The 27,427-nt window shown below is 43.0% G+C and overlaps 2 protein-coding genes across 2 annotated transcripts in view; both read left to right on the top strand.

Annotated features, from left to right (window-relative positions):
• LOC119736832 (probable E3 ubiquitin ligase complex SCF subunit sconB) overlaps nucleotides 1–3,915 on the top strand; it is a 5,603-nt gene extending 1,688 nt beyond the window's left edge. Inside the window, exon 2 of the mRNA XM_038210842.1 lies at nucleotides 3,860–3,915. Coding sequence (XP_038066770.1) covers nucleotides 3,860–3,915 — 56 coding nt within the window. The remainder of the gene's footprint in view (nucleotides 1–3,859) is intronic.
• A 9,121-nt stretch (nucleotides 3,916–13,036) lies between these two features.
• LOC119736831 lies at nucleotides 13,037–27,427 on the top strand. Its single transcript, XM_038210841.1, has 3 exons — nucleotides 13,037–13,567; nucleotides 25,490–25,657; nucleotides 27,165–27,427. The coding sequence occupies exons 1-3, from the start codon at nucleotides 13,231–13,233 to the stop codon at nucleotides 27,425–27,427; spliced, it is 768 nt and encodes a 255-aa protein (XP_038066769.1). The 5' UTR covers nucleotides 13,037–13,230.

The following is a 27,427-nucleotide window of genomic DNA, read 5'->3' as shown; positions in this document are numbered from 1 at the left end:
ATTAACTTAATTAATTTACAAATGTGGGGTCACTACTCGACAAGCCTTGCTTTTTAGAGACCCCCATCCACATTATTATGATCTTATGATTTTCTCTGCATATTGTTCTGTATTGTTATGTGGTAAATAAAGTAAGATTGATTGATTGATTGATTGAACCTCGTCCCCATAACGGTCTAGTATTACGCTCCCACTATGGCTGCTCCAATATTGCTTCAAGGTTGAAACTAAACCCTGAGAATGAGGTTGGTCATGGAGATGCATATGCCTACGTGTCTATGCTTACTCGAGTAGGTTAATGCTTGGAATACGTGAGCTGACAGTGGACGGTGACAGTGGACCGTGAAATATCGCTTTCGGTGAACGCAACCTTAGCACTGACAAGTTAGCACAGTTACGTACAGCATCGGTGATTTCTTGGCAACATTGGGGGGACTGGACAACTTCTGCATATAGAGGGCGCTGTTCGACAATTTATGAATGAACACATGCATGTTTATATGTGCATCTTCACCCTAGTCTGGTTCCCAGACCAAAAGATTCTGACTATTCCTGATGAATCTTAGGTCAGGCAGCCTCCTAGGCTAAAAATAAACATGACGACATTGATGGCCCTTTATCAAAGCTCGACTTCGTTTCCGATTTCGCTTTATCGCTTGTAGCTGTTAATGTTCAGATCAAATTTTTGAATAAATCACTTGCTTCTTAATATCATACAAATATGATAATACAGTTTGATATTTCTGTAAGGTATAACATTGACTAATATAACATTGATATAACATTGACTAATCTGGAATCTTCAAGATTAGGCACCAAAATAACACTGTTAGCAGGCGGAGCCGAATGAAGACCGAGTTTTGGAAAGTCTTGGTAACGGTCGTCAAAATTCAAATTCGCCCATACGATCCGAGTATATTTGATGCACAAAATCGTCGTTGAATTTCAAGTTTTCTAAATGAAAGCAATGAATATTAATTATCAACTCATTTAAAATAAAATTAATAAACAATTAGCAGTTAATTAAACCTATATTATATACTCGGAAATACTCGGGCGCTATCCGATTGTCGACGAAACGACTTCGGCAAACTTCGGAAATTTTCGGAAAAAGGAGGAATTCCTCCCGTTTTAGTCACGTGACGTTAATTGTAATACAATGTATTACCGGAGGCTACCGGGCCTAAGATTCATCAGGAATAGTCAGAATCTTTTAGTCTGGGAACGAGACTAATCTTCACCCATTAGCTGCTGTATATTTTGCAGATCCGTAAAAAGGGTGCTGCACAGTGGCGTAGCGAAGGAAGTTGTTTTTTTTAACGTATTTGTTTTCGTTATTAACACGGATAGGAATCCAGATGACTATTTTGACTTTACTAATTTTTATAAAAATAAAAAAAGGCCGCTATCGTCAAAAGAGGTCCCCTCCACCCGCTTTTTAAATGTTCCGCATTTGCGGTGGCCTGGAAATTTGGGAGAAATGCCGTTGGGTCCCCCCCCCCCTCCCACCCACCACCAACTGAAAAATTACTGGCTACGCCACATGGTGCTGCACAAGCAATACATGTATATAAAAGCTAGATGTAATACCACTTCGGGGGAAAAAACATGCAAATTTGCATAATATATATCTTACTAGGATAAATTGTTGGGGGCGTCACCAACGATGTCCCCCACTCATGAATTATTGGAGAGGGGGTGAGGGACAGGCCCCCATGTACACCCCCCCCCTCCCCCCGATCGCCACCCATATGGTAACATTACATGCACAATGAAGATTGCATAACAATAGGCTAACTTGAAGATTAGTATAGGTTTCCCCGGCCAATTTCATGAAATTTTCATTCGCTTCTGAAAATCGGTCATTCATTTTCGTCTGAATTTGAATGCCCGTCTTTATTCTTATTTCAATTCAACGAACGTTAAATCGTTTTCACTGTCCGTACATTCGGTTTTGAGAAACAGACGGCCAATTACATTTACCTGTGCATTCATTTACGCAAGCATACCTTTTCTAAATTGATTTCAGGTACAGCATATTTGATTGACGGTTAATGAAAAAGAAACCCTTAATTTTATCTGGTGCCAATGGCATTAAACTAAAAGTAAAATAGAATGGTGAATGTTTGAAATCGCCCTCTAAAAGCCGACAAGAAGTCTTGTAAACGAATCTGAATGAACATAAATGAAAGGTGCTGCTCAATCACTTAATTGATTGAACTGAAATTGGAATCGAATGATCTTGTAGCGAAAACGAAACGCGTGTTCAGAGCGATTCTCAAATTCAGACGAAAACGAATGACCGATTTTCAGAAGTGAATGAACATTTTAGAAAATTGGCCGGGAAAAACCCATATTATTGTCATTAACGTGTTTAACTGTGCAACTTTTTAATGATTTTTCATTTTTTTTATCGGAGTTTAATACTCGTTTTGCATCGGAGTTAAAAGGCCTGTAGGTATTCACGGGTGTGTTTTGTTTTCTCCTGCAAATTAAACCATTCACAACCACCTGCTTGCTTGTCCGGATATCAATAAGCACGCATCACCACTGAGGTGTTTACTTGGAATCCAGTTAGGTACCGGTAGTGCAAATCCATACTACCGTTGTACCCTTCATCAATTTAATGCCGCTCCGTTCACAAGGAAGTACAGTTGGGAGTGACCGACCGACGCCATCTTGCCTGACTGCAATTCATTTGCCGCGAAGCGCGGCCACTGCGTGTAAATAGAACAAATCCCCTGGTGTACGTGCGTCACACACAAGGAACGGTGTGCGTCAACCAGCGAAATGTCCCGCCCATGGGACGTCGTTGTTAGGTAAATGGGCGCCCTCTTTTGGTAGCGCACGGAGCTTGGTCCGTGTTAGATTTCAGGCGTTCAAATTCGTTTTAAGACCTGACATTTTCATGTTTAACACATCCTAAATTGAAGATATGTCATTCGGTTTAAGTGATCATTCAATTTAGCAGTCAGTTTGGTTTAGGGTTATTTGTATGAGATTCTTGGTTTCGTTTTCATTTCCGCGCATTCTATTTAGCATTTTTTTCATTCAAAATAAAAGTCAACGAAGGTATACGATGCGAGTCTTTTCATTTCTTTCACCATTTCGTTATTTCTGCTTCATGTAGTGGTCCATTTAGTTGTGTTTCTGGCCAATCCGATTGGCAGGTTTACCCTTCTGCCCGATCTCAGATACGTTGCTACAATTGACCTGGCAGTAGATATCGGTTTATGAATGCCAACATTGTCTGCAAGTTCAAGATAGTCTTGGGCATCAAACGACCACGGTCTACAATTGAAATTCTCATGTAACGCCCGTGAGCTGGCACATTGATATTTAGTACTTCAATCTAACAGTTTGCATGGTGATCAGAGTAGTGGCAGAGTCTTGTGGGAGACGGGTTTTATGTCTATATTTCCAAATTGAAACAAAAGCACCCCATCTTATTCTAACATACAACGGAACGACATGGACCCATTTCGAATTCCTTTGCTTACTTTCCACATAATGCTTGCTTAATGGTGAATTCTGATGACCAAACTTAACACAGCTGGAAGCTCCGGCGAATTTGGATGCTTGTTTGTGCAATTTTAATTTGAATGCCCTATTGTTGAAATTGCATGATTAAAATGTGAAATCGCATGCTTCTAATGTGAAATCGATTGGTGTTTTTAGGTAATTGAATATTGATCTCAACGTGCATTCAAATTCGTGCGAAATCATGGGTGATTGGTCACCAATTTGGCCGCAAAATCTGCTAACTTGGCCAGGAAAACCTATACTAGGTGCTTTCCAGAATGGAATACAACTTCAAGGAGTGATCAGGCTTGATATGTCAATTGTTTTTTTTTAATAGGTCATTTTGCCTTCATTGTCGTGTTACTTGGGGAACACACGCCGGCAGTGCCATAAGAGCAAACCCTAAAAGCCAGATTATTCACCTAGCTTGCATGAGCAAGCATTCGCCAGAACTTTGGGTGCGGCAATCCCAGTGGTGCATACAGGGGGATGGTGGGTCTAAACTACCTCTTTGTCCACAAAAAAAATTAGGAAAATCAAGCAGAAAAGCACAGATAATGCTTCTTTACCTCCGCAGCGGGGCTGCTATTTCTGGACTAGTGTGAAATATAGCAAAAATAAGAAAACAAACAGGTTTACATATAAGTGCCTCCTAAAACACCCTTCGCGCAGCAAGCGGACGTTAAAATTCCCCAAATTTTCTTAAATAAATATAGCCATATTTTTTTTTCCAATGGGCCAATTAGGCCAAGTTCCATGTAATCCTCACCCCTACCATACACCACAAGCCTGTACACTCCCATTGGCCAGACCCTAGCCACTCCGGAGTAAGGAGTGTTGAAAGACAGAAGCCAAGATGGCGCCTAATGTCTTTTTGCAGTAATTGGAGATCTTAGTGGCCAACCTCTAAGTGCTGCCGATCTCTTTGTGTCAACCCCTCATGCCACCCAGAGCTCAGACAGGTTATAAACAATACCGGACGATGTGAATGACCTATATCTTGTGCATGTTCAGGCATGCGGGGGTTATTGACCTAGAAACACGTGTGGTGATAAAATTCTCCCCGTGGCCATTCCGCGTAAAGTTTTGGGCTTGAAGCTCAAAGGGTTAAACATTGAATGAATCAGGACAATTCTAACATAACCGTTGTAATAATGATACAACTATTACCCCCATTCCCCGAAGAAGAAAAAAAAGAACCAAGAACCCAATAACCCTACCAACCCCACCCCAAAAATAAAACACAAAAAAAAACCACAAACAACAAAATTTGTTTGAAATCTTTGCAATCATCAATATCATTCGGGTTATTTCCTGGAATTTTTAGACGAAAAGTGAAATGTGAGCAATGACGTTTTTCTCAAAATCTTAAATTCCCAATAGAGTAGATCATTTGCTTACTCCTGATTGAATACAAACACAGTAGTCTCTTGGACGGTTTTCTTAATCTTATATGTCGTCATCTGTGGTCTTGGATTCCTCAAAACAACTGTAAACCTTTTTCTTTTCAGATGTTTCAACGATAAAGACAAAATCAGAAGTAATTTCAGAACAAAATTGTCCTTTAAATGAATAGTCCCTGCTTTTTCTAAACAAAAAAAATCTGAAAGACTCGTATTCGTGGGTTTGTGGGGTTTCTTTTAGAAATATTGAAATTAAAAATGACCCTTGAGAGCTGTATTTTTTACTTTATCAAGCTCCCGAGCACATGAAGTTCGATTGAGTTCAGGTTGAGCTCAAGTGAGATGACTGCATACGCCTAATCTATGGCATTCAATTTGAGCTATTCAAGTTATTGATGAGACGTCCGTAAGTGTCGTCTTACCGACCATAAAGCCTCCCCCATCCCTCAAGAAATAAGCCGTTCATAGCAATCCGAGCCTCGAACCGCAACCCCAACCTTTGATTCTCGTTTGTCCCGAGAACAGCGCTCTACCACCTGCTCATTTGAAATGGGCATATCTTAATGTATAAGAACACGTCGGTGGTGGGCCATAATGGTGACGTCAAAAGGGAATCTCTCGAGCTGATTAGCTGTCGGAGTAGCATGTCTTCGTCCCGACCCATCGTCCTTTAAGAAGAAAAAAAGTCGGTCGTGAAAACCAGAGCTGGAATCCGTGACCTAAGGATTTGCTTCTCGCGATTCATGAGAACAGCGCCACCTCGAACTGGGCTACAAGCGCTCACTTGTTCTGTCGGTGGTGCACGTGAAGATCAGATAGGCTATGGTAGTGACGTATCATAGTCCCTACCCTAAACCATACAACGGGGGGGGGGGGGGTCGGTCGTATTTACTACCCGAAGTTCCAACCCATGACCCCGATGTTTGGTTTCGGGAGACCTATAAAATGATGAGAATGTCAAAAAGTCAAAATGTAGGCAATCAACATTAGGGAGGTTTCGCAAGCGAACGGATACGCTTACACTTACGTTTAGCTATCCGTATCCGTCTTTTACTTACGTGTAGCGAGCGAGATATGCGTGTCGTCTGCACGTATGACGTCATACGCCACTCACTATCCGCTAAACGTGCAGACGACACGCATATCTCGCTCGCTACGCGTAAGTAAAAAGCGGATACGGATAGCTAAACGTAAGTGTAAGCGTATCCGTTCGCTTGCGAAACCTCCCTATTGGCAGCAAACGGACATACACATTTTGGGGTCCCAAGCAATACACCCGCCGATTTTTGACTTCATACGGTGCCCGGTTCAGGAGATAATCGAAATACAGACAGACACACAGACACATACAGATTTCCGGAATTGTAGTATAGATAATCCTCCGGTTGCAAAGGGTGATGCGGTAAAAAGTCACGTATCGTCGACAGTTCCGCCCACCCCCTTCCACCCCAGCCCCCACCGCTCTGACGAAAAAGAGGCGTTGGTGACAACCTGGAGCTCGAACCTCCAACCCCAAGAGTGATGATCTCAGAACGGCACTCCACCGACAGGGCTACCGGCTCGCACTTGCCAAGCCGGGAATTTATAAAATATATAATATATCTCCGATTGTAAAGGGTGTGACGTCAAAGTCACGTGCTGTAATCAGTCCCCCATCCCAGCACTCTCTGCTCTGACGAAAAACAAAATAAATGTCGTTGGTGACAACCTGGGGCTCGAATCTCCAACACCAAGATCAATGATCGGAATAAACGGCAATCTACCGACTGGGCTGCCGGCTGGGCTACCGGCTCGCACTTACCCAAACCGGGAATCTATAATATAATAAACGGAGGTGAAGTCAAAAGTCACGTGCTGCCGTCAGTCCCCATCCCAGCACTCTCCGCTCTGACGAAAAACAAAATAATTGTCATTGGTGACAACCTGGGGCTCGAACCTCCAACCCCCAGATCGATGATCTGAGAATGGCACTCTACCGACTGGGCTAACGACTCGCACTTACTAACCAGCCGGGAATTTAAAACATATATAAACCTTCGGTTGCAAAGGGTGGTGACTCAAAAGTCACGTGTCGTCGACAGTCCCTCCCCCATCCATCTGGAAAAAAAATCAAATGTTGCCGGTGACACCCTGGGGCTCGAACCACCAAGCCCAAAATGGCGTCTAGTGACTTCACCCCACGGCCCGAAGCGCTATCTTGTCAGTATAATAGAGTTGCAAAGGGTGCTGACGTCAAAAGTCACGTGTCGTCCCCCCACCCAACCACTTTCCGCTCTGACGAAAACAAAAATAATAAATGTCATTGATGACCACCTGGGACTCGCACCTCCAACCCCAAGATCGATGATCTCAGAACGGCACTCCACCAACTGGGCTAACGGCTCAAACCTACCAAGCAGGGCATTTATAGTATACAGGGTGAGTAAAAAAAAACGAAACCCAAATGTCGGGACCATTGTTTTAGTGAAGTAATGCATGTAGCACTTTCAAAATGTAGGATATGAAAGCCCAATTCATAAGCTTTCTTTTAGTACAAGAATAATTCAAACCACTCATGCACTTTTTGAGTTACGGAATTTTAAACACACCCACCGTTTTAAAGTTCTGTCCAAGGATCACAAGAAAGTAAGTATTCTTTTAGCAAAACGAAAACAAATCGCAAAGGAATGTGTGAATTGTTTTTGTTTTGCTGAAAGAACGCACACTTTTTTTTGTGATTCGTGGACAGAACTTTAAAACAGTGGTTATGTTTAAAATTCCGTAACTTAAAAAGGACATGAGGGATTTGAATGATTCTTGTATTAATAGAAAGCTTATGAACTGGGCTTTCATATCCTAGATTTTGAAAGTGATTTATAAAGAACTTTACTAAAACAATAGTCCCGGCATTTGAGTTTCGCTTTATTTGACTCAACCTGTATATAAACCTCCGGTTGCAAAGGGTGCCGACGTCAAAAGTCACGTGTCGTCGTCTTTGCCCAACCCCCCAGCCAACCACTCCCCGCTCCGACAAAAGAAATAATAATAAATGTCATTGGTGACAACCTGGGGCTTGAACCTCCTACTCCAACATTGATGATCTCAGAGCGGCACACTACCGAGGGAGAAATCAAAATATGAAATCTAAATGCTCTTTCCGGGAAAGGAAGGGTGTTGAGTTGTGGGAGCGATTAAAGGGAAGATCTGTCTCCGAATTTACGCCATCCCCTCGTGCCTGTTCCACTCCACTTTCATCGCGTTTTTCTACAACACGTACACTCCCCGGCCCAAGGTCGCAAGTAATGTCACGACAGGTTCTTGAGAAGGATACCTGTCGTTAGATTTCTCCATGCAAGGAAGCATACTCCGCATGAGTGAATAATTGGTGATTTATAGGGAGACCGTCAACAGCACTGCAACAGTGTAATAACAAATTTCCATCTAATTGCAATATGACGACAAGGATACGTAGCTAGAGACGGCCATCCTTCATTCCTCCTACTCAAGCGTGACTGCATGTACGGATGTATTTGTGTTTGATGATTATTAATGTATTTGCTTTAACTCACTGGTAACATCCGCCATGATTATGTTCACAATCTACACAGCAAGACTTACAGGGTACCAGTCAATTGACTGAAAGATACACGAAAGAAGACAATAGAGCTTTTCTTTGCCGACCCGCGTGGTAAACTATGGAAGGCCAACGTGAAAAACCAAAGAATGATTATTTATGTTTCTAATCATGTCACTGAATTGTTAAAAATTAAAAAAAATATAACCAACAAATACTACCATCTGGCTGAGACTTAATTATGATGAGAATATAATGAGAATATAATGAGAATGTTAATGTGCATTTTCGATGGGGAAATCTGTAGCCGACCTCGGCTTAAAATGTATGTCTCTGCAACAGCCCATAAGAAAAAAAAATGACTTATAATGTTGTAAACGAAAGAAAGGTCTACGGTTCTGGAAATTTATACAAATCTTTACTTGTGCAGACCGGCAGCCAAATTCACGACACTTCATCGGCTGTTTCACTTCGTGACTGGTATAAAATCAAGCACAAACAGCCGTTGTAAAATTGTTGATTATCCTCGTCCTTGATGATTTTAAAATTTAAAACATTGTGCATCTACGCAAAATCTAGTGTTATCGATCGTGTGGTTATTGAGCATGCAACTGCATGCTTAAACTTAATGCTACGCACTCTTTCGTAAATCGATTATAGAGATCGTTCGTGCAGTCACTTTCGGTTAATTTACATGAAATAGGCGCGTTTGTTTCGTTACTATCCTGATATGGTCACGGTGAACTGGTACCCCAACACTGTATAGACTTTTTTGTTCTTTGTAAACATAGAGCGCCATTTTGCATGGGCTGCTGCAGTGGCATAAATTGAAGCCGTGGTTGGCAACATATTTTTTCCCAAAGTCCTCAAAACACCTTCATTACATAAAAAAATGTTTAGGAAGTATTTTGAAGTAGTTGTTGATTATTTTGTATTTTCCGCAATCAAATAATATGTGTGTAGGCCTAATCATTTACTATTCTTCATTTTTGCAGTGCTGGACCTTCCATAGTTTGGCAACGTGTGGTTGGCAAAATGTGCCAAATTTAATCAAATATAACTGCGTCCGATCACGTGACGTTAGTTTATAGGACCTACAGATAATTATCTATGCCTTTCTGACTTTGTTCTTTATCGTATTGCAAGCACATGAAACAACACTGAAAATCGAATAAGTTTTCAATGTTCTACTTGTTTCATTGGCCATGTTTGCCATTTTCATTTCATTTCATTTCATTTCAGAAACATTTATTTCCACATGAATAAGCACTTTAGAAAACAAAACAATTGTCACATGAAAACTACTAAGTGGAGGCATTACACAAGAAGCCGAAGCTTATAAACGGAATGCCTTAAACACAACAAAATATATATATAAACAATACTGAAAAAGGAAGACTAAATTCAAAAGACAAAACACAACAAAACAAAACAATGAAACAGAAACAGACAAACAAACGGAGTGGATCTAACATATGGAAGGGTCCTTGAGTTCCGTGATCTGGATCAATAGATGGATATGTATACCAAACGAAGGGGCCTCATTAAGCCCGCAACACACGGGAGAAATGTGTTGAGCAAAAGGTCGTTCGAGGCAGTTTGATTAGCACGTAGCTCAGAAAATATTACCATTTGCAGTGAATTGCTGAGTTTTCTGCCGAGGCCGTGGGGCAAATATCTCCCTTGTTTGATTTTCTTTCGCCTCACGAGGCGAAAAACTCACCGTGTGCGCTCAACTCAGGGCTACGTGCTGAGCTCAAAAGATTACCGGGGGTAATTAACCACTGAAAGCACATTCTTGTTAGTCGGTCGCGTGATTTTTAAAAATGGGGAGAAACGCCAGCAGGCTTTTTAGAACATTTGCACAAAACGTCTTAAAATCGCGTGTACATAATCTGTTTAGCTCAGCACGTGACCGCACACAGTGAGTTTTTCGCCTCGCGAGCCGAAGAAATCCAACAGGGGGGATATGCCTCACGGCCTCGCGATGACACGAAAAAAAGTCAGCCGAAAACACGGGAATATTTTGTGAGATACCACGGCCACGCATGACTTTTTGCTTGGCACGTAGCTCTCATGCCCGTCACAGAAGCACGCGCTCCGCTGGTTTATGCTTCGTTAGCTCGGCTATCAACTATTAGCAGTGCAGCCTTGCAACATTTCCATCTCGCTGTGTACAGGTTAAACGGTAATAGGCACCACTTGCATTTTTTGCTGAGACAAGAAACAACAATACAAAACAAATCTGAAGCAGGTTAGAAAACTGTGAAAATGCGTCTTCAGTTTCTTGCCGCTAAGGAAGATTTCCTTTTAAAGGCCACCCTTCGAAAAGCTTCATTAATACATTTTAGACGGAGAGCTGGATAGTGTATAATCAAATTTCGTTGTCTTAAAGCATGGTATCACTATCATCTAGTCTGAGTATCACCCGTTATCCAAGGAGCCAATTATTAGTCTCCTGTACAACGTCTGATAAGTCTAAGCATGCAGATATACGCAAGCCGCTCACCAGGCAATCGGAGTCGACTTTACTAAATCGTGACGTCATTTCATTCCCAAATCAGGACTAGTAGTTTGATTGGTATATTCGAATGCAGTGTTTTGTAATACAACAACAGCCTCGCGCGAAAGGGGCGCGACCAAAGCCTTTCTTGCTGTGTCTAGCGGGTTATTTTTAATCCATGTCTAGACGCAAAGTACGTGACCGACCAAAGAGCCGACATATAAAGCGCCTGCTGATTGGTCAAATTCTAGAGGCCAAGATGCGGTTGTCTTTTATAAGCAAATCTGTTCATACATAGAGCAGGTATCAGTAACCTCGTCCCCAGTGCTTACTTTATTTCCAACCTCGTTTCCAATAGTAAGCCCTGGATGGCAAACTTTCTTCCTGTATCCTGATTCGATACCACAATTTGCTAGTAATGAATCTATATATCGTGTACTTGGTGTTGTTATTTTCAACGTGCATTACGTGTTTTCACGATTATTGTAATTAAGGTCCGATAGTCCGAATCGACAATAAGGTCCGATAGTCCGAATCGGCAACAACGTCCGATAGTCCGAATCAACACAAAGGTCCGATAGTCCGAAGTGTCAGATTGACAAACCGTATTGCCCATTCGGAATATCGAACCTTATTGTCAATTCGGACTATCGAACCTTATTGTCAATTCGGAACCTTATTCTATTTTCGGACTAATGGGCCCTTCGGACTATCGAACCTTCGGACAATCGAACCTTCGGACTATTGGACCTTCGGACTAACAAACCTTCGGACTAATGACCCTTCGGACTACAGAACCTTCGGACTACAGAACCTTTGGACTATCGAACCGTTGGACTATCGGGCTGTAACCGGATAGGGATATAATTTCCACGTTTTGAACAGGGGTGGGATATTAGATCATCCCACATCTCTCCCTCCCCCCCCCCCCCTCTACCACTTTCCGGCACATATTTACTCCACTGCTCCGCATAATCCATGTATTTCCTCACACACTATCTGTATCTTGCTCCAAGGGCGGATCCAGGGGGGGGGCCAAAGGGGCCATGCCCCCCCCCCAAAACGAAGCCAATTTTTTTTTTTATGTGACGTCGCAATAAAGGCAGGCAATGAGTACACCACCATCTTTTCCTCAAAAAAACATTGGTAAAAGTGGTCAGAAATTGCCTCAGATCGCACCACAGAGCATCTAGAATCCAAAAAAATTTCGGGGCCCTTAAGCGGGCCCCGAACCCCACGCCGTAATTTTTTGACCCACTTTTTGGGGTACCAAAAAAATTTTTTGGCCCCCCAAAAAATTGTCTTCTGGATCCGCCCTTGTCTTGCTCATGCTATAACGAAGGCCTCATCAGGACTTAACGGTTGGGCAACAAATTTTGCGCATGCGTAAAACCTACACCTGTCACGGTCTCACTTCTCCGGCGTGCTAGCTTCTCCAAAACGGAAATTTCGCTTCAACACGTATGCACAAAATTGCGCAGTAGTGTACATTTTCGTCACTGTATTAGTGTGCTGAGTTTTTCGGGGCTGTACTTGTGTACGTAAGATATTTGTATGCATAGAATTTTCGTGGCGCGCACTATTAACTCCCAATATTAAAGACTTGAATTTGAAATGCACATTTATTTCAAGCCGTGGTTGCAAAAATAAGGACAAAATGGACCACGAACGAGCAAGGAACACGGACCAAGGAGTTCGTTCTTAATTATTCCTCCATGAACACACACATGCATGACGCTGGGAACACAAATCAGAATGCTTGCAAGACCATGGAATGACTTGACCCACAGGAAGTGTTACATAACACATTCTTGGGTGTCCCTCACTGTGTTATTAATGGGCTTGGTAGACTTCAGAAAACAGCCCGAGGAAAAGTAAGCACAGCGGACACATGAGCATGAATCGTGCTCATGTAACGTGTACTGTAACGTGCTCAGTTATCCGCCAAATCGACCTGGAGAAGCTAGCACGCCGGAGAAGTGAGACCGTGACACCGGGTTGTACGGCAACCACGGGCTGCGTGCCGACTAGGCTACCACTCAATACGACCGGTGCCTACCAAAAAGACGTTCTTGTCGATACGAAGTTTTGTCGCCTGAAACGAAGTTTTTTTTGTCGCCTAAAAATGCATGACTATAAAGATTAGTTTAGAGATGCGTGATTTAAGTGAGATCTGAAAGACTTCTCATTAAATTACTTGTTAAACGCTAAAGAGAAACAGTACAACAGTACTGAATCTTTGCATTAAAATGAGAGTATTAATAGGCTCACACGTCAGTCTGATCGCTGTGATCTGCTCTAGTGAGATCTTTCTGGCAAACGGCTCAGCCCCCGTCACGGCTTCGGGAACGTTTCACTTGGCCAAACACGGCGAGTACCAGGCAGTGCCACAACGCGTGATCGCCTCATCGGTCGGCCGATCTAAGCCTCGTTGCTTCACCGAGTGCCTGAAGAAGGAGATTTGTCGACAGGTTTGCTACGAGAAGACCAGCGGGCAGTGTGTGCTGGAGGATGCCACCTTAGTCCCGGTGAATGAACGTGCGACTATGCCCGGGGCTGCTGGCTGCACTTATTATGCCAAAGAAGGTAGGAATATCATAATAATTGCCTTGTGGTCTGGGACGTTTAACTCGTGGTCTGCGGTTACACAGAAAACACAAAGTGAGTAATTAGACTCATTATCGTAAAAAAATGAGTCATTTTGTCCGTATAGTGACCAGTGTTGTATGTCTCGGGACCGGTCTCGGTCTCGAGACCGGTCTCGGTCTCGAGACCGGTCTCGGTCTCGAGACCGGTCTCGGTCTCGAGACCGGTCTCGGTCTCGAGACCGGTCTCGGTCTCGAGACCGGTCTCGGTCTCGAGACCGGTCTCGGTCTCGAGACCGGTCTCGGTCTCGAGACCGGTCTCGGTCTCGAGACCGGTCTCGGTCTCGAGACCGGTCTCGGTCTCGAGACCGGTCTCGGTCTCGAGACCGGTCTCGGTCTCGAGACCGGTCTCGGTCTCGAGACCGGTCTCGAGACCACTTTTTGCTGGTCTCGGTCTCGGTCTCGGTCTCGGAAGCTGTGGTCTCGGTCTTGGTCTCGGTCTCGGTCCCCTTTGGTCTCGATATTTTGGCTGGTCTCGGGTCGAGACCAGCAATATGTAGCTTTTACAGCTCGATCGATTACTTTTTGTTCACTTCGTTTAGTACAATTGATAGTTAAAACATTTGCTAGCCCGTAGATAAGCTTGTTTATATCGTGGTCGGTTTGGACTCGACTGCACGTTGGAAAGTCCCCAAAGTACATGTAAAGCTGCAGCAGTACCAGTCACTGAACGATTTGGAACAAGTTCTGCATTTATCTGTTGAGTCGGGCACATAAAGCAAAGTAGGGTCAACCATTTTCGGGGATTGTGTAGTTTAGCCCACCCCTGTAGGCGTAATCACTTGCATTTTGTATTCTGATAATAAATGAGGTGCTTCAAATTAGTTATATTTTCGACCCCATACAATGATCTCTTTAATTTGGGACAGTATTTTGAAGAAAAAGTAAATTTTTCTACCTGATTTTCCAGCATTGAACTCACACACTCTTACCAGTTACCACTCACTGTTGCCATGAGAGTGTATGATGAGACCCCATTTTCTGGCTGGTCATTTTGAAGTACCCCATTATTCCTCAAAAATTAAAATCCCGTTCAGAAAAAAATAAAAATCCATATCTGGCACATTCTGGCTACCACCTCGCAACTTGTGGGTCTACATGTACAAGTCCACATTCTATGACAGAAATTAAAAAATTAATTCAACATTTTCTAGCTCCCATTTTTTAAAATCAAGTACACAAGTCTTGTTAGCAGTTAAGTCCTATATTTATTTTAGGAAAAAAGAGGCACAAAGAAAAATTAAAATTCCATCTTTAAATATCCGTTAGAAGTCATAGCTTAAACCAAGGGGTGACTGTAGAGTTTAGGATCCGAGTTCCTATAACAGATGAAACATTTACCTTTAACTTTTTACTTTTGTCACGATTGGGTGCAGACAACATGTCAAAGTGTTTATGTCTTAGTGTTTTTTGCTCAAGTAAGGTGTCATGTATCAATTTGTCAACACTGCCACTGGTCAAAATTTTGGTCTGGTAATCTTTGTGAATAGAAAGGTTACAAGTTTCAACTATAATAACGTGTCTTGTTTTTCGACTATTGTTATTTATTATCAGCGGTCTCGGTCTCGGTCTCGGTCTCGGACCATATTGGTCTCGGTCTCGGTCCGCCTTGAAGGGGCTGGTCTCGGTCTCGGTCTCGGTCTCGGTCTCGAATCTTCAGGTCTCGGTCTTGGTCTCGGTCTCGGACTATCCGGTCTCGACTACAACACTGATAGTGACACACTTTGGCTCAAAGTGTGTCACTACACGGACAAATGACTCAATTATTACGATATTGAGGCAAATTACTCACTTTGTGTTTTCTGTGTAGTTTTGCCGGTTGTGGGTTCGAGTCCAGCCTAGTTTGCATAACAGCTGGTTTTGAAGAGCGGGCCCTATTTTGCCCCCCCCCCCAACGCACACACACCCCAGGCATACAAGTGGGGTGTTTCCATTGTTCTCGTGTACTAAAATTGTGCAATGTCGCACACTAGTTTCAAAATGCTCTTATTTTAACCAGAATTAATTTCCTTGGCTGAAATTCGGACTTAATATCCCTTTTCTAAAACTCTTCCATTTGCGACTAATCAACCCACCTTGGAAATTCCTAGTTTTTGAGTAAACTCCATATATCTATTTCGTGAAAAACTTGTGCCCACAAGGTCAAAAAAATGGCCTTGTGGGGTACCTCCCATTGTTTCAGTACCCCACAATCCCCCATATACACCCACACACTGTGTGATTTTAAGGAGGCCAAGTGTCCGGTGAAAAAAAACGTGTGGACATTATTTTCAGCACGGATGTGCCAACAAAGAAATAAGCCGCTGCATACGCTGCTGCACCAACAGAAGATGCATTTTACTGAGCAAGTGCCCCTTTTTGGTGATGCCCCCCAGTTTGAAAACCGTTCCGCCGCCGCTGGTTTTGGCGAAGTCGTAGTATTCGGTTCGAGGTCGTTTCGGAGTGGTAGTATTCGGGACGAAATCGCAGCACATTCTGATTATGCTCCGCAAGGTGGAGCTCGGAAGACGAAATTTGAATTTGGCGCCACATTTCCTACGTATTTGGTACGATTTGCAAAACAAAATTTAAATCTCATGGTCTAGGCGGGGTCTTTGTTTTTGGTCTTCGACCTGTGACTGACGTCTATGAAACAACTACAATTTTTGTTAAGACTAGAAATACATCAGTATAGTCATTTGGGTAAAATTCAGTGCTGATGATAATTTTCAGACTACCTGCGAACCGTGATTAACTATAATAAGAACTTTTCGATAGAGCCTGAAGTTCATCCTACTGGCGCGCTTCCGGAACCCTTGAATAGGAAAATTAACGTGCAAATATTCTAAAATTTTCAATTCTTTTTGGTACCCTGATTTCATAAGAAAAGCACCCTCGAATAATTCCTTTGTGAAATTGTTATACTAGCATCTCAAATTTATGGAAACTGAAATATCGCCTGACGTGAAAGAGAAATATCGTCCCAAAAATTGACCTCTCCCTTCTGAAAATCTAAAATACATTCGGACTAGTGGAACTTGGTAATTGGGTGAAAACTGAAAATTAAATAGGAGACTCAGATGTCTTTTAGGATATTCAATTTATTTAAAATAAACTGGAAGGACTAATTAGCATTGACACAAAAATTAAACAGTGCCGACCGATGAGGACTGCATTCAAGTCGGCCTGACTAACTCCAGAATCCATCGACTGTAGGTACTAGGTAGATCTTGGCGTTGTCATACATTTTCGTTCTCACGTAAGTACGAGAAGTGAAAATAAACGTGAACGAAGTGGGAGACCTAGTAACGAAAATGCCGGATGAGGAAGGTCGAAAGTGAAATTTTTTTTTTTTATTTTTTTTTTCTTGAGGAATACCAAGATAAAATTCCAACATGAATGTTTCTTGGGGTGATCACGTTTAGAAATTGCCGCCGCGTGACCTTTTACTTTCAGACTCACCAGTCCAATTCTGAGGCAATCTTTTATGGCTGTATAGGGCTTACAAGTTAAATTCATATGCTTGTCGGAAAAAAATAAAAGGATATGTCTTTGTTGCAGTAATAATTTGTGTTGTTTGTCAAAGTTCCTTTTATATATAACATGCCCTTGCCTTTGGAAATTAGGCCTTTTTTTAATTCCATCGTCACCTTGAAATACTCACAATTTCATCAAAACCTATCGATTTTGGCGCTAAGCTATCAGCTTACCTCTCATTTCACAGCTCATTTACCGATAGGTCGCCACTTCAATTTTCTAAAGAAAAATTGAAAACGAGCAAAAGTATGTAATTGTATTACGAAAATCCACTATTTACGAAAAATTAAATCGTCGATGGAGCTGACCGCATTAATATGCATGGCGTGCATCGGGCTGTCATGATACTCTTATGCCGACCGCTTCTCGTGTTTCATTTCTTCTCATTTTTCGACAACTTCTCATTTCCATCTCAATGTTAGCATGGCTTTTTGTATGCGAAAAGGATAACAATCAGCAATTCTTTACTCACCGTCACTCGGGACAACACTGAGTATACAGTGTTTATAAAGTACGTCGGTGAAGGGAAGAATAATTACATTGAATTTACATCACTCCGACGCATATTTCATCTTATGAAAAGTCTCCTAAAAATATAATACTATTCAAAAGCAGTTTATCTTCTCTGTTCCTTGGTACGGGAGAGTGCTATAAAACACGTTCAGAACACTGGGGTGTTGGGTTTTTTTGGAATCACTAGTTAACTGATGTCATTTTATTTTCTTTTTTGGTATTGAGACAGAAGATAGCAACACACGAGATTCGTGCAATATAATGGCATCGATTTTCCCGAAGGTCCCCGGCGTAGTCCTTGTTGATTTTTGATGATGACTATATCAGCACGGCCATTGCATCCCATTCCCTATACCCCAAACAATGCGTGTTTATACTCATTAACTGAACGATAGTGGTCGATGTGTTTTTGCCGTTTTTGGCATTGAAACGTTTTTGGCATTTTTTAGGTGGGGGGGGGGGGGGGGGGGGGGGGCTAGCAAGGTGGATCCAGAATTTTTTTCAGGGAGTCGTGCTGAAATGTAGACAGGTTATTTTCTCCGGACACTTAGGCCTCTGAAAATCAATACGTTGGGGGGGGGGGGGTTCAATGGGGAGCTCTGATAAATCCTACAATCAGGCACACTATATTAACTAAAAGTGTACCAATGCACCCTTCTCATTTAGGGGGAGACCGTTCCCATGTACGTCAAATTCTTACATTTTGCTAGTGCATTTGTTTTATGGAATTTTTTTTGGAGGGGCTAGACAATTTTTTTTTAGCGCCCCCCCCCCCTCGAACCGCCACTGCACCTTGGTCAATTTACTTCCTATTATGGCTCAAGAGGTGGAAGTAGCGCCAAGAGAAGGGGTTGAATAGCAGGCATGCATGCAATGTTATTTCTCTGTTCTTACTGACGGAACCTATTATACATGTATATGTTAAAGGTAGACATCAGTTGCAGCTATCCAAACAGTAACTGATAAAATGATTGTTGGAAAGCTTACTGAGTTATTTTTTGTGGCCCAAGGGGAATATACCCCGGCCCATCCCCCACCCCCGTTCCGCCACTGCAGTTCAATACGAAATTCAGATTTCCTTTCTTGAAATGTCGAACAATTCAAATCTCGTTTCTAAAAGACTATGGTCAATTCGAGGGGGGGGGTTGATTCAGAGGAGTAGGCTGGTATAGGGTGGCCAACCACTGTGCCATGCTTCTTGTGTCTAACCTATTATACATGCCTAAATGTTAAAGGTAGACAATAGTATACAAAATTATATTGAGTGGCTTAGCGTGGAATGGGAGGAATATTATCGCCAGGTAAAATCTGGACTTTTCCATTTCACGAGGCGAAGCCGAGTGAACTGGAAAAGTCCAGATTTTACCGAGCGATAATATTCCTCCCATTTCACAATTAAAGCCACTCAATATTTGTTTTATATAACTGACATATAGATCCTTGTCATTTGATATATTTGAATTTTTTTCCATACAAAACTGGAGGAAAATGTATTTCTCTCTTCCAAACCACCCTTGCTATCCAAACAGTAACTGACAAAATGATTGTTGAAAAGCTTACTGGGTTAATAGATAGTAATGGCACTAAACTCCCTGTGAAATTATTCCTTCTGGCATGCTGTCATTTTCAAAGATGCGACTATAGACGTATTATGGGAAATTTCCGTCAGTAATTCGTTTTTATTTCGGCGAAGCGGTGAATGGGCCGGATGCACGCAAGCGTTGACACGACGCACACGCGCGCGCGGATGCTATAATTATTATTCGTCAGTTCAGTGCGCGACATCGCGAAGCTGCAATATTATTGGCTGAATGAGAACGTGTCCCAGACGCTTATTTCGGGCGCTATTCAAAACATGACTCGGCAACCTTTGAATGGAAATCAAGATCCTAGAATATTGTTTTCTTGGAATACACAACATTCACTGAGCTAAAACTTCATCGGGTTAATTGGTAAGCTGCACCCTTCTTTAGATTTTGAGTACTTTTGTTGCTTAAACAATGGGAGAAAAGGAACAAAATGATTTACTCTAGGGCCTACCTTTATTTAGAAATATCGTTATATTTTCTTAAAGTGCCTTTCAACAATTGTTAACTTCCCAACAGTTGCGTAAATCCGTGTTAGGAATGGGGGGGGGGGGGTGTGGGATGACCTAAAATTGCCCCGCCGTGGAAATTCAAAAAGCTAGTGGGGGTAGGGGGGTGCTGGAAATCACATGACACTAGGGGGCGCTCTTCAAGAAACAAATGTTCATCTTATGCAAAGTTTTTTTTGCTAACGTCCCTTATCCTTGTATCAAAACGCTGGATTTGTAGCTTTCTCCGTTTTTCATAACTACGTGTATTACATTTGGAATGTTTGAAAGTTAAAAAGATGGGGGATGATCCAATGGCCCATCCCCCTGGTCAAAAATTTGGGGTGGTATATCCTCCCCTGAGCCCCTCCCCCCGCCCCCCCCCCCCGCCCCCGGCCTACACACTCAGACAAGTGTGGATTTGCCTGCAATTGGGGACCCCCTATTGTCCCTCTTTTCTTTGTACTCTTTTTTTTTTTGGAAGACCTAGCTCCCATATGTTTTGTACATCGCCAAATTGGAGACCTTCGGGAATTTGGGACCCTATTGTCCTCTATTGTTCAATTTCCCCCTTTCGAATGCAGAAACACACTCACGTTTGTATATGGTGTAAATCGAGGATTTTCGTTTATTCCTCTTCCGTTTTCCTTTGGTTTTGTACACGTTTTCCAACCGAGGAGTCCTCGATTAATTCGGTTTCTGTCCTCGATTCATCGATGATGCTGCACGTGTGTGTCCTCGATTTACACCATAAACACGCACACTCCCACACCCCGGGATTTACGCCCTTGCTTCCCAACGAGTCAGGCGGAATAATTTCACAGGGTATAGCATTTAGTAGCGCAGACCTATCTTCAATTTGAGCGAGGTTTTTCTCATTAATTCGGCAGGTTCGTTTCCGTTTCCAGGTAATTACCGATATTTCTACGTGCCTTTAAAATTAGAAACGTTGAAACAGACGCATCTGGAGAGAATCGATGTGACTGCATGGTGGTTTTTTTTTCTTTTTATATTTTCCAGCATTTTTTTTTTTTTTTTTTTTTTAAATGGTGATCATTAAACAATGTTAAATATTACTGTAGCAGTTTAAGACCGTAACTTTGCCTCCGATGATGATTTTTTTTTGTATGATGTGTAGAGTAGTGCCGATAGACCTTTTTCGGGGTACGCCATCTTGAAAATCAAAGCGAGGCAAATAACGCAATCCAAACATGGCCGCCGCGTGCCACGGTGAACGACTGACTCTCGCAAAAAATACAGCAGATTGACAATCTTATATTGATGCATAGCTCAAATTCTCCAGAAACACCAATCCGTATTTTAGGTAGGTCATGTCTCATTGCATTTTGAAGAAGGGTCTTATAAATATAAAGCCTTAAAGCAGTGGCAGAACTGAAATTTCCGGGTAGTAGTTAAGCCGCAGCACCGCTGTCAACGTCAGACTTTCTATCAATATCTTTTTTAATCCGTTGTGTTAATTTTCTGAGCTGAAATTGCATTTTTGTGGAGGAAGTACTTAAATTATAAGGCTATCCACGAACTGTCATTCGCACAGGACCTGTAATTAAGAGGAACTGGAGCCCGATACGAACATGAATAATTCTCCTCCATGCAGATAATTCTCAGTAGTCGTGCACTGTACCCCGACTCGTTTACGTGAAAAATGATCCGGGCCTTCGAGACTAATACACTGGTGTCTCAAAGGCTCGTATCATTCTGTACTGGATGCTTACAACCTACGGGTGCAGACCAGTAAATCGGTCCGAAATTGCCTGCGCCGGCCAAATCACGATTTGCATGCCCTCAAAATCTTCGGTATTTGAGCATGCTGTGGGCCATGAACTTGAGGGATTGTAAAAAATATGGGTGGAAGCCGTGCACAGGACTGGGAGCTTGCAGTTCTGTGTAATTTTGATGTAATTTGGACCCTAAAAGCGCTCTATTTTGCAATGGAGTGTAGGCATCGTTTTTCAAAATGGCGATGGGCTTCAGGACTATTTTCAGGGGTGATCATCTTCAGATTGAAATTTCTCCTAAAAGTCATCAGTTGACCCCCCGAAAATTGAAATGAAAATGAAAGATGATGAAATAAGCTTTAATTTGATATGTGTCTCGAACACCTTGGAGAGTTGAGAGTATTTTTCCCGAATTTTTGAAGTGGGAGCATTTACCATTGGGGTCTATGGAAGTTTATTTACTGGTCTGCTACCTATAGTATAGTTTCAAAATGGCGCCTTCCATCGTTTGTTGACAAATGTTTGCGGAGTGTTATTTTTTTCAGGGGGGCGGAACCTGGGGGGGGGGCAGCGTTTCAAAAGGGGTCACCAATGGCGGTTCCGCAACAAATGCGCCCAAAATCTGAATAGGGCCGATGGACCGTCGTCCGATCACAGCAATTTCGAACGGGGGGGGGGGGTAAATTGGGGTCGGAAGGAGCAAAAACTCAATTAACGCCCGTTGAGGGCGCCCTGCAGTAAGGTAGCCGCAAACAGAGGGCTTGTTTTCAGGCCAGAAATCGCAGTCAGAGATGTTTTTTCTTGCAATTTTTTGATGAAATATGAGTCATCCATCCTTCCTCGTGCCGTACAAGTGGTTTGGGGAAAATTTTCAAAACCTCGCTTCTCTATAGGGTGCAGACCAGTAAATCGGTCCGAAATTGCCTGCGCCGGCCAAATCACGATTTGCATGCCCTCAAAATCTTCGGTATTTGAGCATGCTGTGGGCCATGAACTTGAGGGATTGTAAAAAATATGGGTGGAAGCCGTGCACAGGACTGGGAGCTTGCAGTTCTGTGTAATTTTGATGTAATTTGGACCCTAAAAGCGCTCTATTTTGCAATGGAGTGTAGGCATCGTTTTTCAAAATGGCGATGGGCTTCAGGACTATTTTCAGGGGTGATCATCTTCAGATTGAAATTTCTCCTAAAAGTTATAAGTTGACCCCCCGAAAATTGAAATGAAAATGAAAGATGATGAAATAAGCTTTAATTTGATGTGTGTCTCGAACACCTTGGAGAGTTGGGAGTATTTTTCCCGAATTTTTGAAGTGGGAGCATTTACCATTGGGGTCTATGGAAGTTTATTTACTGGTCTGCTACCCTACACCAGTTGAGCAGCTCCCTGTGCTTGCAGGCATCCCACCAGCTGAGCTCCGTAGGCAGGCAGCAAGCATGGCGCTGGCCCGACGCGCCATGTATCCATATCACCTCCTCCACCAAGCTATCAGCAGGGAACTATGGTGGCCCTGAAGGGACATCGCATATCGCAAACGTGTGCGCATACGTATGCGATGTCGCGAAATTTATCGCGAATGTGTGCGCACACGTATGCGATGTCGCAAAATTTATCGCGAATATGTGCGCACACGTATGCGATCTCGCGAAATTTATCGCGAATATGTGCGCACACGTATGCGATGTCGCGAAATTTATCGCGAATATATGCGCACACGTATGCGATGTCGTGAAATTAATCGCGAATATGTGCGCACACGTATGCGATGTCGTGAAACAATTCGCGAATATGTGCGCACACGTATGCGAATTTTTTTGCAATGTCGTGAATTTTATTGCATACCTTGTCGCATACCTTTCAGTAAAATTCCTAATGAACTGGGGAGTTGTAGCAGCTAGTCTGGAATCTAGACGTACTGTTAGATATAAATAGGGTCTGACTAATAAACCTTCGCGCGCACGCTGTTCCTCGTGCAATCGTTACTACTAGTACTGTCGAGCGCAAACTTGCTACTTGCGCAACTTTGAAATTTGCGCACGCAAGTTTGAAACTTCACGACATTTCACGACATCGTATACGTGTGCGCATATATTCGCGATAAATTTCGCGACATCGCATACGTGTGCGCACATATTCGCGATAAATTTTGCGACATCGCATACGTGTGCGCACACATTCGCGATAAATTTCGCGACATCGCATACGTATGCGCACACGTTTGCGATATGCGATGTCCCTTCAGGGCCACCATAGGGAACAGACATAACCCAGACTCAAATTCCGGCGCCCCTTTGCCTCAAGTGGAAAGGATCTATTGTCAACTATCCAACCCACTGAGTCAAAGGCCCACTGGATGGCCAGGATGTGGACACAGAAGTGGCAGTCATCCCCTAACCATCTGCATAGATACATTCCTGTACCATCCAGAAGCTGCCCAGGGTCTGATCTCCCACGACAGACATGGGTTAAACTAAACAGGCTCCGCACATGAGTCGGGCGTTTCAATGCTGACATGTGGAGGTGGGGCCTATCCCAGAGTCCAGCTTGCGAATGTGGAGCGGAGCAGCAGACTGTTGACCGCATCATCTCCGAGTGCCCCCTCTATCGCCCCCCAAATGAGTACCATGGCCTAATCGATGTTGATGCAGATGCAGCAACCCGAGAGTAGCTTCTCAGCAAGCACCCACTGAGATCTAACTACCGCTTTGTTTTGGTTCCACACGCAAGAAGAAGATTTTGTACGTAAACGAGTTGGGGAACAGTGCACGACCGTTGAGAAGTTTCTTCATGGAAGGGCATTTTTTTCAACGGTTCGTATCGGGCTCCCGTTCCGCTTATTTCTGGGAAATAATGGGTCCTGTGCGAATGACAATTCACGGATAGCCTCATAGTGTAAATACTTCCTAACAAACAAATGCAATTTCAGCTCAGAAAAAAAAGTGAATATAAAAAGGTCTCTGGCGTTGACGGCGGTGCCTCGGCTTATACTAGACGGAAATTTCAGTTCAGCCACTGGTTTTAGGCTTTATATTATGAGATCCTTCTTCAAAATACAATGAGATATGACCTATACCGACTAGTACGGATGGATTTTCGGGAGAATTTGAGCTATCCATCCATTTATAAGATTGTCAATCTACTGTAACTTTACGAGAGTTACTCGTTCACCGTGGCACACTATTCAGGCCGCCATGTTTGTTAGCGTTATGCCTCGCTTTGATTTTCAAGATGGCGTACCCTTAGAAAGGTCTATCAAAGAAATGCATTACCCAAATATTTCTTTATCCTAAATTTGGCAACCTCACAAAATTGACATGGGCATACATTTTGCCAGTGGAAGTTTGTAACGGGGTAAGGCCATATTTAATCAACATCTGGCAAAACCTACTTTCGACTAGCTATCAAGAAAAGTCAGGTTTTATTTTGACAGGGAACATCACATTATTTTTACCTGGTCCGAAAATTTGGGACTCTCAATACTGTGTATGAGAATTCTAAAACTTAAGGTATTGAAAACGTGCAATATACAAGACAATAGACTGGCACCTGATCAACAACCAATCCAACAATCAATTTCAGTGCTGCATCAATCAACAAAACTGTGCCAAAAGAAACATCTGGCATGTCTGGTACTATAGTCTCTTTCTCTACACATTTCTCCATAGTCAGCGCACTAATGACAATGTAGAGGTGCAGTCTTTTCAAACAGTTGGACCATGGTTGGACATGTACCAGTCTAGTCTTTAGCCTCATTTTGAAATCACTTGACTTCCATCTCATGTGCAAAATATTGAAGAAAAGTCTCCTTTAAAAATTGAGTCTTCAAACTTGAGTCTTCAAACTTGGTTGGTGAAATACTGAGGACCTTTTCGTCGCCCAATGAAAATTTTGGAGAATTTTGCTGGCTATAAAAAGAGTGAGTAAAGTTGGCCTGATTTCGTGTTGCATGTTTTTCAGCACTCGATGTTCCAGTCTGATTTTTACCGTGCCGAGTGAAATCTCTATCTTATATTGTATTAATTCACAGTGTGCAGCACCACTTACCAGCTCAGCCCGTATCAGCGCAAGTTCCCATTGCCTGCCTTTGACGGGGATGAGGTCGTGTTGGACTTCGCTGTCAAGGCCAGGAATGCTGCCATGGTCCTGTTCTCGAACGATGGCTCGGGAGAGCTGCCGGGCCTTGTATACGAACTGGGTAAGCAAACAAATGGGTTATTGACAAACTAATGATGGCGCCCTTTAACGACGCCATTTTGGGGAACAAACTGACACAACCTCGTTCTCAAGGCGTCTAGCTAGCACTACAGGCTGTCTAGCTCTCACCCTTGTATAGGATCATTTGCATGTTAAAAAAATCGTTCACATGAATGCAAATTAGGAATAATCTGGTGCCTGGCTGTGCTTTAAATCAGTGTTTATGTTTGTATGCGGTGTCTAGGGTAACATTCTAGTAGTCGCGGCGTGAGACCCGAAAACTCACCGTGTGCGGGCAACCTGAATTACGTGCTAAGCCAAAAAAAAATTAACTAGTCAATGAAAGCACATATACTCTATTGAGTCTGTTCACGTGATTTCGAGATATTCTTTTGCAATTTCCTCTAAAGCCTGCTGGCGTTCGTCCCTATTTTTGAAATCATGCGACCGACAAACAAGGATAATCTGGCCACAAACTAACCAGCTTGTCCTCTAGAATATGGTCGCTGACAACGTCGCTGACACTTTCGTTGGGGGCTGCGATCTTGAAATCGCGTAAACAGAATATGTGCTTTTATTGGCTAGTTATGCTTTTTGGCTCGGCGCGTATACTAGCTCAGGTTGCCCGCACACGGTGAGTTTTTGCCCGCGCGAACACGGTGAGTTTTCGCCTCGCGAGGCGAAAGAGATCAAACTTGATAGATATTTGCCTCCAGGCCTCGCGAGGTAGAAAATGCGGCAAAAACTGACCGCACATGGTGATATTTTCTGAGCTACTGCTGCGCAAACGGGCTCAATGACTTTTTGCTCAGCACGTAGCTCTCGTGTGCGGCGGGCTTAAAGTTGGTCCTCTCGTTCAATAAAATCTTAATTGTGTTTGGACGTGATTCGTTCTGTGGCCCCCTTATTATCTACTCAGTGACGCAGTTCAAACAGAGCCTATTCCAGTAGCGCGCGTTATTAGTCGTATAACTACACCGGCAGCGCGCCGACGGCGGCTCGTGAACAAAAGAAAAAAAGGCATCTAAAGGCGTCTGTTTATATGAAAACTCAATATTGGACTCGTCACCGTTGTTATTAGCCTTTTTGAAATATGGTGGACACGATTCACTCTTTTCACGCTTCCGCCATAGGCATGTAGAGCCTCGATCTGGCAACTTTACACAATAAAATAAAGCCGGTTCAGTGATTCCCGTGTCGGGGTTCAGATCACTAAGCCGGCTATTTTTATTGTGTAAAGTTGCCAGATCGAGGCTCTGCATGCCAATGGCGGAGCGTGAAAAGGGCGAATAGGAGGGCGCTATTTGGTTTTAGTAGATACGGTTCATGCGGTTTACCCAAACCAAATAAAGTCTTCTATATTGTTTCCACCATAATCTCAAAAGGCCAAATAAAAGGTACGCATTTTCATTTTCATTCAAATGTCCACTTACATTTCTATTATTTATTACTTTCTTGAAAGGAGATTTAAAAATCGGGGTGTTTTTTTCCCGGATGTACACTAACAGTTTTTGGAGTAGGCAGCAGAACCATCATCCGAAGGTGCCTGACTTGCAACGTACTGAAGGGGGTGCCATCAACGGGCGACATTAGCGAGACGGAGTTTCGTCGCTTCTGGCTGCACTACGACAGAGGCACCTTCAAGCTGGGCAAATACCAGGAGCAGGCGTACTTGCAGTGGACAACCACCCCGCCCAATCCCACCAGGTTCATCGGCTTCGGCGCTTATGGCAGAGCCCAAACTTGGGTCGTCTATCACACCTGTCAGTGA

The sequence above is a fragment of the Patiria miniata genome, unplaced genomic scaffold (genome assembly GCF_015706575.1).
Source record: "Patiria miniata isolate m_02_andy unplaced genomic scaffold, ASM1570657v1 HiC_scaffold_3, whole genome shotgun sequence".
NCBI classification, from domain to species: Eukaryota; Metazoa; Echinodermata; class Asteroidea; order Valvatida; family Asterinidae; genus Patiria; species Patiria miniata.
Note: the sequence above shows the minus strand (reverse complement) of the source record. Positions and strands in the feature narration are given on the sequence as shown.